Genomic DNA, 17,110 nt, shown 5'->3' with positions numbered 1-17,110 from the left:
TCACTCATTTGATTTTCATAAAAATTGGGATTGTTTGGAAGAAGAGTCATTAATATTCTTTACAACTTTTTCTTGTTCCTCCTTTTATGTTCGTTGCTAGTGTAGACTTCTCTCTTACGTAAAATATTCCACTGATGCCCTTGGTAGATTTAGTGGTTGTTAAAGAAATCGTAATAACAGCTCAGGGAACAGTCAGGAACTGCCTGTCCTATACGGTCTGACCCTGGCTAACCATTCTCTTTGTACTTCTAAATCTTTGTGTACAGACTGTAATTCACAAAACAGTTTTGATCAATTTGAATTCAGCAAATCTTTCCAAACACTAGGGCTTTTTACAATCAGGGCCAGAAAAGTTGGGTTGTCAGCTATCAGTGCTATAACCTATTAACAGTGGCAGCGATATTGAAAGGGTTATTTGGATTTATGAAGGGAACATTTTACTAGTGAAAACAGCAGATGAAAATGGCCAGGAAGGAGAGATTAACCTTTTTAAAAAATCTGTGGTTTGTCCCCAGTATTTTCCATAAATTTCTGTCAATAAGAATGTTTGGAAATTCTATCCATGCATATGAATGCATGCAATATTTCTGAATTTACTTACTATTTTTCTTTGAAATGGGCAGGAACTCTACTAAAGAAATGAAAACATACACTCACACATGTACACACACACACACACACACACACACTCTCGTACTAGCTGACTGCCTTAACCTTGCTTTGGTTAATGATTTGCCATGAATAAATAAATTTCTGTTATTTGTCATGAAATACATTGCATAGAGTTTCTATTTGAAAAGCAACCTGATTTCAAATCAGGGTCTACGATTTTAGCGTGTTCCCTTGTTACTTCCAGTTTGGGCTTTTTTAATTTATCAGTCCTTTCTCTTTCCTCTCTCCACAATATGTAAGTATATTTTTAGCTTACAATTTTAAAAATTGAGGTATAATTGACATATAACATGGTATAAGTTTAATGTACAACCTTAAAAATTTTTAATTGAGGTATAATTGACGTATAAGATTTTATAGTTTAATGTACAACGTGTTGATTTGACACTTACACTGCAATATGAGTACCACCCAAGTGTTAGCTGACACCTCTCTCACGTCACAGAATTACCGTTTCTCTTTTGTTTTTGTTTTTGTTTTTGTTTTTTTTGTGGTACGCGGGCCTCTCACTGTTGTGGCCTCTCCCATTGCGGAGCACAGGCTCTGGACGTGCAGGCTCAGCGGCCATGGTTCACGGGTCCAGCCGCTCCGCGGCATGTGGGATCTTCCCAGACTGGGGCACGAACCTGTGTCCCCTGCATCGGCAGGCGGACTCTCAACCACTGTGCCACCAGGGAAGCCCCCGTTTCTCTTTTGTGGTGAGAACAATTGAGATCGAGTCTCTTAGCAACTTTGAAGTTTATAATACAGTATTGTTGACTAAAATCACTGTGCTGTGTATTAGATCTCCAAGACTTATTTATCTACTAGCTGTAAGTGAATAATCTCCCCAATTCCCCTACCCTCAGCCTCTAATAACCACCATTCTACTCTGTTTTGGGGAGTTCAGCTTTTTAGATTCCACATATAAGTGATACCATACATATCTGTCTTTCTCTGAGTTATCTCACTTAGCATAACACCCTCAAGGTCCTTCTTTATTGTCAAAAATGGCAAGATTTCCTGCTTTCTCATGGCTGAATGAATGGTATTCTACTGTATATATGCACACCACATCTTTTTTTATCCATTCATCCATTGACAGACACTGAGGTTGTTTCCAAGTCTTGGTTATTGTGAATAATGCTGCAGTGAACATGGGAGTACAGATATTTCTTCAATATCCTGTTTTCGTTTCCTTTGGATATATACCTAGAAGTGTAGTTGCTGGATCTCATGGTAGATCTATTTTTAATTTTTTGAGGAACCTCCATAATGTTTTCCATGATGGCTAAACCAATTTACATTCCCACCAACAGTGCACAAGGGTTCCCTTTTCTCCAGCCTCACCAATGCTCATCTCTTGTCTTCTTGATGATAACCATTCTAACAGGTGTGAAACGACATCGCATTTCTCTGTCCACAACGTGTTAACCAATGAAGCCCTTCTCTACCAGTCAGTAATTGAACAGGCCTACCGTAGCTTCTCGGCTTCTGTGTTGTAGAGGATAGCTGCCTGCCTGTTAGGTGCCCTGTAGCATTTAGTTAATCACAGTGGACCCATGTTGGTTTCTTAGTTTCGACACATGAACCCTGGCCATGTACGGTGTTAACGTTCGGGCAAGGTTTCTCAATCTTGGCACTACTGACGCTTTGGCCTGGAAGATTCTTTGTTGTAGGGGGCTGTTCTGTGCATTGTTGGATGTTTAGCAGGATCCCGACCTGTCTCTGTACCCCAGTTGTGACAACCAAAAATGTCTCTAGACGTTGTCAGGTGTCCTCTGAGGCACAGAATTGTCTCTGACCTCGAGCACGGCTGCCTGCCTGTGAGGTTCCCTTCAGGCCCCCAGTATAGATTTTGCATCTTCCTACATTTTAAGCCAGATCATTCTAAATATACCCTCCAAATCCAGGAATAGACTGTGGGTTAGCCTTTTGCGTGTGATACTGTAACAGACAAACCAACAGAGGCCAGTTACTTTAAAAACTATTTAAAAGTAAATTGGGCGTTTGAGAACGTACTTATTTTGTCTTCGGTTCCTTAGACAACCCTTATGAGCTTTTTTCTTTTTTTTTTTTTTCTCTTCAGGATGAGTAGGCAGTATTTTTTTTTATTCTAACCTCATTCAGATACTACAATCCTTCCTTTTAATTATCGTGATCACAGTTTAATTCCCACCCATCATTCAATTCAGCAAACCTTCATGGAAGGTGTAGAAACATAGTTCCTGTCTTTAAATAACCTGCAACCTAGGAGAGAAACAAAGGAGGTTTAGACAAGTATTGTTTCCAGAGCAAAACGTGGTTCCTTTTTATCATCTGAGAACTACTGGGTACAGTCTCTTACACAATGTTTACTTTTCTCTATACTAAGTTTTTTCAGTTTATTAAGGATTGACATGGTTTTTCAAAAGCCTGACAATTGCGATGTCAGTTACCGTCTCTTAAAAATATGTTGTATGTGTTTTTAGCAGTTGGAGTGTGGGGCTTGCTGAGAAACCTTGCCATTGCATTTCTTCTGTGGCCATGAACTGATACTGTTAGCCTGAGAGAAAAGTAAATATTCAGGTTGACACCCTGGTAGCCATTCAGAGCCTGGCCCTTGAGTTCCTAAGGGTTTATGGAAGGCACAACGGGAAAGAAACCCAAAAGTTATTCTGAACCCTGGCAAATCCCCTAACTCCCAACTTGCCCCGTAATGTCCTTTGAAATTATTATATTGGTAATTACATCCCTTGGCTAGAAATTCCAGATACTGAGATTCTGGGATTCCTTTAACTGTCTGGGGGTTTTTTGGTTTTTTTAAATATTTATTTTTTTACTTTGGCTGCGCCGGGTCTTAGTTGTGGCACACGGGCTCTTCATTGCATCCTGCCGGCTCTTAGTTGCAGCATGCGGGATCTTTAGTTGCGTCACGTGGAGTTCTTAGTTGCAGCATGCGGACTTTTAGTTGCGGCATGCATGCAGGATTCAGTTCCCTGACTGGGGATCGAACCCGGGCCCCCTGCATTGGGAACGTGGAGTCTTACTCACTGGACCACCAGAGAAGTTCCCCCTTTGACTGTCTTTGTATGTTGTTAAGATGACATCTGTATAAAGCCACCCTGCCATATGCTGTAAGGCGGCAGCAGTAATTACAGTGGATTCCTTCCCTAGCCTCCATGCTGTGGGTAGTTGCTGACGAGAGGACCAAGAGAGAAGGAGTGGAGATGCAAGATACTTGCGTACTGTGGCTGTCACAGTGGAAGGAGCTGTGATATCCTTGCTTTGTGTGTGCACGCCATAAAAGAGAAAAGAGGAGGCATTGCCCAAAACAAACAACAAAACCCAGGGCTAAATGGCCCGTTCTAAGAGTTTTTGCTTAGATGGTTTGAAACTGGCATTTAGGGGCAGGGGCAAGGGCAAGGTCATCCTTGATAGCAAGAGAAGCTATCTGAGACCTATATGTAGGTCAGCAGATAATGGTACCTACAAGGATGATCTCAATCCATTGCCACCATACCTGTCTTTTGACCTCAGCAACTTCCTGTCATTCCAAACTAACCTATTTATTTTTTTCTAGAATGATCAAAATGTAATTTTAGCTGGGTTTTAGTTCCAGTTGTTTTAGCCCTTTAGAGACGCTTGCCTGATTTTTAATTCTTCCCTTCTTTATCGCCGGACAAAAGGAGAGGGAATATAACACTAGGATACAGAATGGTTTGTAGTACACATGAAAGATCGAAACAGAATGAGAATGTGAATCCCCATATCTTGTCTTCAGTGCTGTCAGTTGGCATAGCCGAGTGGTTTTAAAAGAGCCAGAATGATGGACCTTGCGTCTGTGGAGGTGGGAAGAACCTTGAGAATTTCCAGCCTTTAAGCACAGGAGAATCTATGGTATTTTGAAAGAGGAGAACATTCTCTAGCTTCCCTTGGTAATGCACACTAGTGCTTTAACAACTTTCATTATCAGGAAACGCTTCCGTATGAGTTACAGCCTAAATCCTTCTTGTTCTGTCCTCAGTGGAGAAATCGAACAGCTGGTCACAGGCCTCCATGGCAGAGCCGTTCACATAATTGAAAACTGTTATTAAATCGCCCCTTCAGCCACTCTGTCTTGCACAGCCTCGTGTTTTTTGGGTGTTTTTTAATGACTAAATAATCCCAGTTCCCTTAAACTGTTCTCATAGGTCTTTCAAACCCTTTAATTATCGCTCTGCCTTTCTGCCAAGCCTTCTCTAAGTTCTGGGTCAGCTATAGCCACCAGAACTAGACACCGTTTTCTAAGAAGGCTTTGAACAGTACTTAGGGTAATGTGATCATTTCTTCACACTATACTTGCTATGCCTTTATTATACATCACAGACGTGGTCTTTTTTTTTCCCCCTTTATTTTGGACACCTACCTTTGTTGCTGACCCATGGTCAGATTTTTTTCTGTCTTCCGGAATGAATAGAAGCTTTCTGTTAATATTCTGCTTTCTGTATTAAGCCTGAATTCTTTCTTTGTAGCATGTCTTTGAATCTATCATTAAACAAACTATCATTTAAACCTAAGTCAGGGAAATAGATATAGGTCCAGATTAGGCAACAATAAACCCCGTGTTTTAAATTGGAATGAATTAGCAATGCTTTTCAATTTGCTGTCTTTCGTTGATGGTTTTTGTCCTAGCTCGAAAGGGTTATTTTGATAAATTTAGTTTCTAGACCAGTGGAGCGAGAGATTGTTATAGGACATATCGTAGCCGAAACTTGCTGTTGTTTTGACACAGTCTCTCACTGTATCTTTGTTTACAAGATGGAGAAACACATTCAGTAGAGACTAAATAATAATATAACTGGAAAGAGTCACAGTCCAACAAGCAGAGAGGGCTGGATTCTGGATTTGTGTTGACCAGAGGTGCAGTCTGTGGAGTGCGGCCCATGTGTGACCTTGGCCTGTTTGATATTCACTAGTGACTTTTTGGTGAAGACAGAACACATATTTTAAGATGTAAAACTTACACAGAGTTGGGAAGAATGGCTAATTCATTGGCTGTAAGAGTCAGGATTCTTAAAGATATAGATGAGATTATACAGTGGGCTAAAACTAACAGAAAAGTCCTTGACAGAAGTGGAAGGAAACAAATCCCAAATGAACAAGTACAAAATGGAGGAATCACTGAAAACAGCCAACTGCATTTCTTATCATGCCCAACAGTGCATTAGTACCTTCTGTTCACAAGCCTTATAACTTAAAAAAAATGATAAATGTCCTGGGATCACTGAGTAATTAGTGTGGGAAACTCTGAGGTCCAATAAGGTTTAATGTGTTTCTTTACTGACAACCATCTCAGCTTTTAGTATGTTAACGTGCATTAAGAATTTTAAGAGACAGATATAATGTGCAATGTGTCCTTCATTAATCTGACCTTCTCTTCGTGAAACATTTTGCTGGATCATTGATCTGCTGGACACACTGGGAAACACTGACCCAGAGATTTTAGTTGAGTAGAAACCCTGTGTGAGCCTGTAGTACAGAACAAAAGAAAGTCATCCAGTTATACTGTCCAGAGAAATGGAGGTACCATTCACAGCAGATCATAGTTGGAAAATAGTTTTCTAAAGGACAATGGCAAGCCAAGCCATGTCATATGAGGAAGAAGTAAAAGGAATAGGGATGAAGAGGCACGGACAGACATGACAGCTCTGGTAAAAGATTTAAAGGGATTTGTGAAGGCTGAGAACTTCTGGGTTTCTGGTCAAACATATAATGATAATGACAATAACAACAGCAAACACTGACATGGCTATTGTTACGTGCCAGACATTGTTCCAGGTGCCTTTCATTTAAAGCTTAAAGCAACCCTACGAGGTAGGTGCTATTAATAGTTCCATTTCATGGCAGAGGAAAATTAATACACAGAAAGATAAAGTTATTTACCCAAGGTAACACAGTCAGTGGCAAAGCTGGGACTTGAACGCTTGTGGTTGGACTCTGGAGCCTGTGCTCCTATTGGCTATGCTGGTGGATTTCAGCTCGGTGTGACGAAGCACTTTTGACAGGGGTGCCTGTACACAAACGTTCAGGGTCATCCATTTGCTCCCTCGCACGGGTGGTATTTATATAGCGGCTATAAGAACACACTGCCATTGGATAAGTTTGAACCCGGTGACTGCTGAGAGTCTTACAGCTCTGTGGTGCCGTTCCAAAAGTATGAATTCACCTCCACGGCCCCTTTTATCTTCAGATTCTATAATTCTTTTTTAATTTTTAAGCAAATTTTCACAAAGTACCTCTGTGATGGCACTCTACACAGAGAGAAGTGCTCAACAAAAGCTTTTGATCAGTAGCTTGAGTTGATACCATTTTGCAGCTAGGAAATTCAAGGTTAAACAGCTCATTATGATGGTGTTAAATTTATAATCAGGGGTAACAAGTGGAGTACTTCTGAAGTAGTGTTACAAGCCGAATGACCTGTCGGTCCAGATCCTACTATTCGGTTGGCCAAAGAGTTCATTTGCGCTTTTTGTCTAAAGTGTGAATAGATTCCTTATTAGCAATCCACATTCCAAGAGAAGCAACATGGGTTTGCAATTCACATACTCATTACTTGTATGATACTAAATATCCCATCATGTATTCAGTGCAAATTGGTCTCAGAATAGCTAGTGCCCTTTGGTTGGCTCTTGGCAAAAGCAAATGAAAATTGTCTCTGGAGAAAGCACTTTCATTCTAGGGCTCAAAGTATCTCCAGAAAATACTTTTAAGGTTATTATAGTTCATAGTAAAGAGAATTAAGCCCACAAGAAACTAAAGTGACTGAGAACCAGCAGAAATAACAGACCCCTGAAGCAGACCCGCAATAATTTCATATCTTGGAATCATTAGAAAGAGAGGATTTTTTTAAACTATGTATATACTCTGTCAAAAAAGTAAGAAACAACATTGAAAATTATCTTTAGGGAACCACAGACTATAGAAGTGACTTTAAAAATGACCAAATAGGGCTCCCCCGGGCAGCTGACGTGAACCTGGTCTCCTCAGGACCCGCTGGGGCTTTGGCTTCTGGAACACATGGGGTTGAGTCCATGCTGATAGCCCAGGGGCTTCAGGACAACACGGGGTCGAGTCCATGCTAATGGGAGCCAAGTCTCCTCAGGACTTGCTGGGGCTTGGGCTTTGGCTTTGGGACATTGTGGGGTCCAGTTCACGCTGGGAGGAGCCCCGTCTCCTCAAGACTTGCCAGGAGGTGGTGTGGCTGAAGGAAAAGGTAATCCACAGGACCCAAGACATGGTACCTACTAACATACTCTTCCCACGGTGCCTCTTAATACCATGTGGACTACTACAAGGGAAATAAGTATCACAACTTTGGCTGAACTTGGTCTGGCCGTGTGGCTGACAGGGTCTTGGTGCTCCGGCCAGGTGTCAGGCCTGTGCCTCTGAGGTGGGGGAGCTGAGTTCAGGACATTGGTCCACCAGAGACCTCCTGGCTCCATGTAATATCAAATGGCGAAAATCTCCCAGAGATCTCCATCTCAATGCTAAGACCCAGCTCCACTCAACAACCAGCAAGCTACAGTGCTGGACACCCCATGCCAAACAACTAGCAAGACAGAAACAACCCCACCCATTAGCAGATAGGCTGCCTAAAATCATAATAAGGTCACAGGCACCCCAAAACACACCACGGGGCGCGGTCCTGCCCACCAGAAAGACAAGATCCAGCCTCATCCACCAGAACACAGGCACCAGTCCCCTCCACCAGGAAGCCTACACAAGCCACTGAACCAACCTTAGCCACTGGGGGCAGACGACAAAAACAAAAGGAACTACGAACCTGCAACCTGTGAAAAGGAGACCCCAAACACAGTAAGTTAAGCAAAATGAGAAGACAGAGAAATACACAGCAGATGAAGGAGCAAGATAAAAACCCAGCAGACCTAACAAATGAGGAGGAAATTGGCAGTCTACCTGAAAAAGAATTCAGAGTAATGAGAGGAAGGATGACCCAAAATCTTGGAAATAGAATGGAGAAAATACAAGAAACTTTTAACAAGGACCTAGAAGAACGAAAGAGCAAACAAACAATGATGAACAACGCAATACATGAAATTAAAAATTCTCTAGAAGGGATCAATAGCAGAATAACTGAGGCAGAAGAACGGATAAGTGACCTGGAAGATAAAATAGTGGAAATAACTACCGCAGAGCAGAATAAAGAAAAAAGAATGAAAAGAATTGAGGACAGTCTCAGAGACCACTGGGACAACATTAAATGCACCAACATTCGAATTATAGGGGTCCCAGAAGAAGAAGAGAAAAAGAAAGGGACTGAGAAAATATTTGAAGAGATTATAGTTGAAAACTTCCCCAATATGGGAAAAGAAATAGTCAGTCAAGTCCAGTAAGCACAGAGTCCCATAGGGGATAAATCCAAGGAGAAACACGCCAAGACACATATTAAACAAACTATCAAAAATTAAATGCAAAGAAAAAATATTAAAAGCAGCAGGAGAAAAGCAACAAATAACATACGTGGGAATCCCGATAAGGTTAACAGCTGATCTTTCAACAGAAACTCTGCAAGCCAGAAGGGAGTGGCAAGACATGTTTAAAGTGATGAAAGGGAAAAAGCTACAACCAGGATTAGTCTACCCAGCAAGGATCTCATTCAGATTCAACAGAGAAATTAAAACCTTTACAGACAAGGAAAAGCTAAGAGAATTCCGCACCACCAAACCAGCTATACAACAAACACTAAAGGAACTTCTCTAGGCAGGAAACACAAGAGAAGGAAACGACCTACAATAACAAACCCCAAACAATTAAGAAAATGGTAATAGGAACATACATATCGATAATTACCTTAAATGTAAATGCTACAACCAAAAGACATAGACTGGCTGAATGGATACAAAAACGAGACCCATATATATGCTGTCTACACGAGACCCACGTCAGACTTAGGGACACATACAGACTGAAAGTGAGGGGATGGAAAAGATATTCCATGCAAATGGAAACCAGAAGAAAGCTGGAGTAGCAATTCTCATATCAGACAAAATAGACTTTAAAAGGAAGACTATTACAAGACACAAAGAAGGACACTACACAATGATCAAGGGATCAATCCAAGAAGAAGACATAACAATTGTAAATATTTATGCATCCAACACAGGAGCACCTCAATACATAAGGCAAATGTTAACAGCCATAAAAGGGGCAATCGACAGTAATGCAATCATAGTAGGGGACTTTAACACCCCACTTTCACCAATGGACAGATCATCCAAAATGAAAATAAATAAGGAAACACAAGCTTTAAATGATACATTAAACAAGATGGACTTAATTGATATTTATAGGACATTCCATCCAAAAACAACAGAATACACATTCTTCTCAAGTGCTCATGGAAATTCTCCGGGACAGATCATATCTTGGGTCACAAATGAAGCCTTGGTAAATGTAAGAAAATTGAAATCGTATCACGCATCTTTTCCAACCATAATGCTGTGAGACTAGATATCAATTACAGGAAAAAACCTGTAGAAACTACAAAAACATGGAGGCTAAACAATACACTACTAAATAACCAAGAGATCACTGAAGAAATCAAAGAGGAAATCAAAAAATACCTAGAAACAAATGACAATGAAAACACGACAACCCAAAACCTATGGGATGCAGCAAAAGCAGTTCTAAGAGGAAAGTTTGTAGCAATACATTCCTACCTCAAGAAACAAGAAACATCTGAAATAAACAGTCTAACCGGGGCTTCCGTGGTGGCACAGTGGTTGAGATTCTGCCTGCCGATGCAGGGGACACGGTTTCGTGCCCCAGTCCAGGAAGATCGCACATGCCAGGGAGCAGCTGGGCCCGTGAGCCACGGCCCTGAGCCTGCGCGTCCGGGGCCTGTGCTCCGCAACGGGAGAGACCACAACAGTGAGAGACCCGCGTACCCCAAAAAAAACAATCTAACCTTACACCTAAAGCAGTTACAGAAAGGAGAACCAAAAAACCCCAAAGTTAACAGAAGGAAATAAATCATAAAGATCAGATCAGAAATAAATGAAAAAGAAATGAAGGAAACAGTAGCAAAGATCAATAAAACTAAAAGCTGGTTCTTTGAGAAGATAAAATCGATAAACCATTTGCCAGACTCATCAAGAAAAAAAGAAGACTCAAATCAATAGAATTAGAAATGAAAAAGAAGTAACAACTGACACTGCAGAAATATAAAGGATCATCAGAGATTACTACAAGCAACTCTATGCCAATAAAATGGACAACCTGGAAGAAATGGACAAATTCTTAGCAAAGCACAACATTCCGAGACTGAACCAGGAAGAAATAGAAAATATAAACAGACCAGTCACAAGCACTGAAATTGAGACTGTGATCAAAAATCTTCCAACGAACAAAAGTCCAAGACCAGATGGCTTCACAGGCGAATTCTATCAAACATTTAGAGAAGAGCTAACACCTATCCTTCTCAAGCTCTTACAAAATATAGCAGAGGGAGGAACACTCCTGAACTCATTCTATGAGGCCACCATCACACTGATACCAAAACGAGACAAGGATGTCACAAAGAAAGAAAACTACAGGCCAATATCACTGATGAACATAGATGCAAAAATCCTCAACAAAATACTAGCAACCTGAATCCAACAGCACATTAAAAGGATCATACACCATGATCCAATGGGGTTTATCCCAGTAATGCAAGGATTCTTCAGTATACACAAATCAGTCTATCTGATACACCATATTAACAAATTGAAGGAGAAAAACCATATGGTCATCTCAGTAGATGCAGAAAAACTTTCGACAAAACCCAGCACCCATTTATCATAAAAACCCTCCAGAAAGTAGGCACAGAGGGAACTTGCCTCAACATAATAAAGGCCATATATGACAAACCCACAGCCAGCATTATGCTCAATGGTGAAAAAGTGAAACCATTTCCTCTGAGGTCAGGAACAAGACAAAGATGTCCACTCTCACCACTCTTATTCAACATAGCTTTGGAAGTCCTAGCTACGGCATTCAGAGAAGAAAAAGAAATAAAAGGAATCCAAATCAGAAAAGAAGTAAAGCTGTCACTGTTTGCAGATGACATGATCCTATACATAGAGAATCCTAAAGATGCTACCAGAAAACTACTAGTGCTAATCAATTAATTTGGTAAAGTAACAGCATACAAAATTAATGCACTAATGATGAAAAATCTGAAACAGAAATTAAGGAAACACTCCCAGTTCCCATTGCAACAAAAAGAATAAAACACCTAGGAATAAACCTACCTGAGGAGACAAAAGACCTGTATGCTGAAAACCATAAGACACTGATGAAAGAAATTAAAGATGATACAAACAGACGGAGAGATATACCATGTTCTTGGATTGCAAGAATCAACATTGTGGAAATGACTCTACTACCTAAAGCAATCTACAGATTCAGTGCAATCCCTATCGAACTACCAATGGCATTTTCCACAGAACTAGAACAAAAAATTTCACAATTTGTATGGAAACACAAAAGACCGCGAATAGCCAAAGCAATCTTTAGAACGAAAAATGGAGTTGGAGGAATCAGGCTCCTGGACTTCAGACTATCCTACAAAGCTACAGTAATCAAGGCACTATGGTACTGGCACAAAAACAAATACAGATCAATGGAACAGGGTCGAAAGCCCAGAGGTAAACCCATGCAGATATGGTCACCTTATTTTTGATAAAGGAGGCAAGACTATACAATGGAGAAAAGACAGCCTCTTCAGGAAGTGGTGCTGGGAAACCTGGACAGCTACATGTTAAAGAATGAAATTAGAACACTTCCTAACACCATACCCAAAAATAAACTCAAATTGGATTAAAGACCTAAATATAAGGCCAGACACTATCAAACTCTCAGAGGAAAACAGAGGCAGAACACTCTATGACATAAATCACAGCAAGATCCTTTCTGACCCACCTCCTAGAGAAATGGAAATAAAAACAAAGATAAACAAATGGGACCTAATGAAACTTAAAAGCTTTTGCACAGCAAAGAAAGCATAAACAAGAAGGAAAGGCAACCCTCAGAATGGGAGAAAATATTTGTGAATGAAGCAACTGACAAAGGATTAATCTCCAAAATTTATCAGCAGCTCGTGCAGCTCAATAACAGAAAAACAAACAACCCAATCCAAAAATGGGCAGAAGACCTAAATAGACATTTCTCCAAAGAAGACATACAGATTGCCAACAAACACATGAAAGGATGCTCAACATCACTAATCATTAGAGAAATGCAAATCAAAACTACATTGAGGTATCACCTCACACCAGTCAGAGTGGCCATCATCAAAAAATCTAGAAACAATAAATGCTGGAGAGGGTGTGGAGAAAAGGGAACCCTCTTGCACTGTTGGTGGGAATGTAAATTGATACAGCCACTATGGCGAACAGTATGGAGGTTCCTTAAAAAACTAAAAATAGAACTACCATATGACCCAGCCATCCCACTACTGGGCATATACCCTGAGAAAACCATAATTCAAGAAGAGTCATGTACCAAAATGTTCATTGCAGCTCTATTTACAATAGCCAGGACATGGAAACAACCTAAGTGCCCATCATCGGATGAATGGATAAAGAAGATGTGGCACATATATTCAATGGAATATTACTCAGCCATAAAAAGAAACGGAATTGAGTTATTTGTAGTGAGGTAGATAGACCTAGAGTCTGTCATACAGAGTGAAGTCAGAAAGAGAAAAACAAATACCGCATGCTAACACATATATATGGAATCAAAAAAAAATGGTTCTGAAGAACCTAGGGGCAGGACAGAAATAAAGACACAGATGTAGAGAATGGAGTCGAGGACACAGGGAGGGGGAAGGGTAAGCTGGGAAGAAGTGAAAGAGTGGCATGGACATATATACACTACCAAGTATAAAATAGATAGTTGGTGGGAAGCAGCTGCATAGCACAGGGAGATCAGCTCGGTGCTTTGTGACCACCTAGAGGGGTGGGATGGGGAGGGTGGGAGGGAGATGCAAGAGGGAGGAGATATGGGGATATATGTATATGTATAGCTGATTCACTTTGTTATACAGCAAAACTAACACACCATTGTAAAGCAATTATACTCCAATAAAGATGTTAAAAAAAATGACCAAATACAACTTATAGATACTAAAAAGTACAATAATCAAAATTTAAAACTTAATGTATGGGCTTACAGTAGACTGGATGCTGCTAAGGAGAGAACTAGATACCCAGGCAGTAGGGCAGAAGGAAGTATTGGGAATGAAGCACAGAAAGACCGAAAATAGAGGAAAACTAAGGAAAGCCTGTTCGGAGAAATGGAGGTTAGATTGAGAAAGTCTACCATTTACCTAATAGGTTTCTGTAAGCAGAGGAGAGAGGGAATGGAGAAGAGGCAGTATTTGTTGAGATCATGACTGAGAAGATTCCAGAGCTGACTAAAGAGTCAAACCCACAGTTTCATGAAGCCCCATGAATCCTAAAAAGTATCAATAAAATCCTAGAAGTACAGTACAAGACAGGAAAAGGACAGATGACCTTCAAGGAACCAACAGCTTCACAGCTGACTTATCAACAGTTAGCAGCAGAGAAAGTGAGATAAAGGTGGAATGATATTTCAGCGTGCTGAAACAAAATCAAAACAAAACAAAACACAGCAACGAAAACAAAAAAACCCTTTCAATCTAAAAATCTATACCCAGTGAGGATAGCAATCAGGAATGTGCATAGAAAAAGAGACTTTCAGGCAAACAGAATCAGAGAGATTAGCCATCAACAGACACTTAACAAAAGGAAATACTGAAGGATACACTTTGGCAGAACTGATCCCAGATGGGAGATTTGAGATGAAGGACGCAATGAGAAACAAACTCCCCCAAAGTGGTCAATATATGGGTCAATCTAACAGTATAAAAACACGAAACACGGTCTTGTAGGGTTAAAAACAACATATAATTAAAATGTTGACTGTGGTAACATACCAATCAAGTGATGGATAAGTAATATTTTGAATTTTCTAAAATCATTGTACTCGCTGGGAAGAATGGTATTTATTTAACTTAGACTCCGAAAGAGAGAACTAGAGACAGACAGACAGACAGAAAAGCAGCAGGCCACCATGAAAACAGCACTAGACCAGGAGGTTTGGATGCTAGTATCAGCTCTGCTGCCAGGGAGTTAGTTGTCTGGCCTTTGAAAAAGCCACTTCGCTCATCTACATCTCAGCTGTCTTGTCTGTAAAATGAAGCTTTGGGACCAGATGAATTGTAAAGCCTCTTCATTATGATTCTATGAAACACTGAGAAACAGATTCACTTGAAAAAAAGGGAGTGATAGTTCCTTGAGTTGTTTTTTTTTTTTCTTTTTCTCCTTTGAAATTTTATCAGTAAATGCTTGCATTTTACTTCTGGCTAACTTTTATGTATCTGTTCCAAAACTGGAGCTAAATATAGTCTCTCCCAGGTGTGTATTTTGCTGTACTTTTTCCGTTTGTTTGTTCTGCTTTGCTTTCTTGTCATCTAGTAGCCAAACAGGGTAATAGCAGTCTCCCAAAGCTTTAGGGGTAGGTGGCTTGTGTAGATGCTGGGGGGACATTTGCAGAAACAGCCTGTGAAGCGTTGGCCTCGCTGTGCCACTATTGATCTTTCTTTCTTTCTTTAACGCGTTACCTGAGCTGACATTTGCCTCCTTTACTTTCTTACCTTCTCTCCTTGCATTCTTTGGCCTCCTGTCTTTGCAGGCTAATAATAAGCCTGAGATTGAAGCGGCGCTCTTCCTAGACTGGATGAGACTGGAACCCCAGTCCATGGTGTGGCTGCCCGTCCTGCATAGAGTGGCCGCTGCGGAGACTGCGAAGCATCAGGCCAAGTGTAACATCTGCAAGGAGTGTCCAATCATCGGCTTCAGGTATGAGGAACGCCCCCAAATGTCATTTTATTTGATCATTTCTCACCTTTTTATGACTTGATCTTTTATCTCCTCTACCAGTTGCTGTTAGTTTGGTCCTCTGCACAGTGGGAGAGGAGGTGATCAGGCTGGAGCATTGATCACTCCTGTCACTCCCCTGATCACTGGGTTGTTCTAGTGGATCTACCTCATTAGGCAGGCGTCTTTCTCCGCCTTCACGCTTCAGCTCTGCAGAGCCATGTTCTTGGTCGATCGGGACTGACTGCCTGTCTCCACCAAGATGTTTGTCCATCAAGTATATACAGATTAACTGTACCTCCTCTTTCCTCGAACCACAACATTTTGGTCATCTCTTTCTTTTTTCCCATGGTCTTTTCTGTTTATAGAAACTCTCCAAGAATCAGTTATAAAACTAAGGGATGATTCTATTTTGGGAGACCTGTCATGGCAGCTCACTCTCTTAATCACTTTGCACCACAGTTCTTGCCCTAAGGTAACAAGAATTCTTTCGAGCACCCTAAAACATACTGCTTTATCTGTGAATCTGATTGCGCTCTTTTCATAGTATCCTAATGAACTTCTGAGGGAATGAATATAAAGTGTGCAAGTAAATGAAAGATTCACAAAGCAGCTAAAAAAAGAAAACGTTCCTTATAAATTGAAAAGTGAAAGTGGTAGGAAACATCGCAGGTTGTTATTCTGATATTCTTGAAATGTCCCAGAAAACAATTGATTGGCTCTTAAATCTTCAATCTTGTTGACCTGTTTGGGGAGACAGGATATTTTTAAATGAATTAATATTATTGAACAATAATCCCAAATCCAGATTCTGAAATGATGAGGTATTTAAACATCTGGATCAACATCAAGGTTTCCATAGCAACGAATAAGCCGTCAAGTTGTAAACTAGCTATATCATCTATGGCTGTTCAGAATCCACTTATCAGCTAAGTAGACACTCGTTTCTGGTTATGCTTAGACTTACTTCATTACTTTGTTTCCTAATAACTGCTTTGTACCATTTGTGTGCTTTTCATTCACTGTGCTCCTTTACCGTTGGTGTTTGTCCTACCATACTTCATGCTGTTTACAAAGAGGTTTTGCAGAAACCTTCAGAGGTTTCTAAAGCCTAGATAGACAGCATTGAGTAGGCAGTGCTTGCACAGGACACCTTTTTTCCTTCCTGGTTTTGGCAGGTAAGAGTGATGCTGGGGGGTGGGGGGCGGGGGGTGGGGCTCCACTGCATTTCTTACCTATCTTTTCTTAGCTTCCTTCGCTGGTAAGATTTGTATACTGGGGGAAGTTTTATAAAATGAAAAAGGAGAATGCTTTGGAGGCTCAAAGAGAGCATTTTCACATTCACTTCTTTTGCCCTTATGAAAGTAGATTATTTTAGGAATGAGCACTTCTCTTTCCTCCTTTCCCCCGCTCTCAGAAGACGGTTGGGATCTAAAAACAGTACCTTTTTTTCCCACATTCCCATATGTGACATAAGGAATATGTTTATTTTAATTGGCTAAGATTCTTATCTGAGAAAGCACAAGCCA

General features: G+C 40.6%; 1 protein-coding gene across 6 annotated transcripts in view; it reads left to right on the top strand.

Annotated features, from left to right (window-relative positions):
• Positions 1 to 17,110, top strand: part of DMD (dystrophin) — a 2,124,682-nt gene that overhangs the window by 2,036,935 nt on the left and 70,637 nt on the right. For all 6 annotated transcript variants that reach the window (XM_060001925.1, XM_060001919.1, XM_060001920.1 and 3 more), the window contains one exon: positions 15,397 to 15,563. In XM_060001925.1, the coding sequence (XP_059857908.1) occupies positions 15,397 to 15,563 (167 nt within the window). The remainder of the gene's footprint in view (positions 1 to 15,396; positions 15,564 to 17,110) is intronic.

This window comes from Delphinus delphis, chromosome X, assembly GCF_949987515.2.
Source record: "Delphinus delphis chromosome X, mDelDel1.2, whole genome shotgun sequence".
In the NCBI taxonomy this organism is placed as follows: Eukaryota; Metazoa; Chordata; class Mammalia; order Artiodactyla; family Delphinidae; genus Delphinus; species Delphinus delphis.
This window is presented reverse-complemented; position numbering and strand designations above follow the sequence as displayed.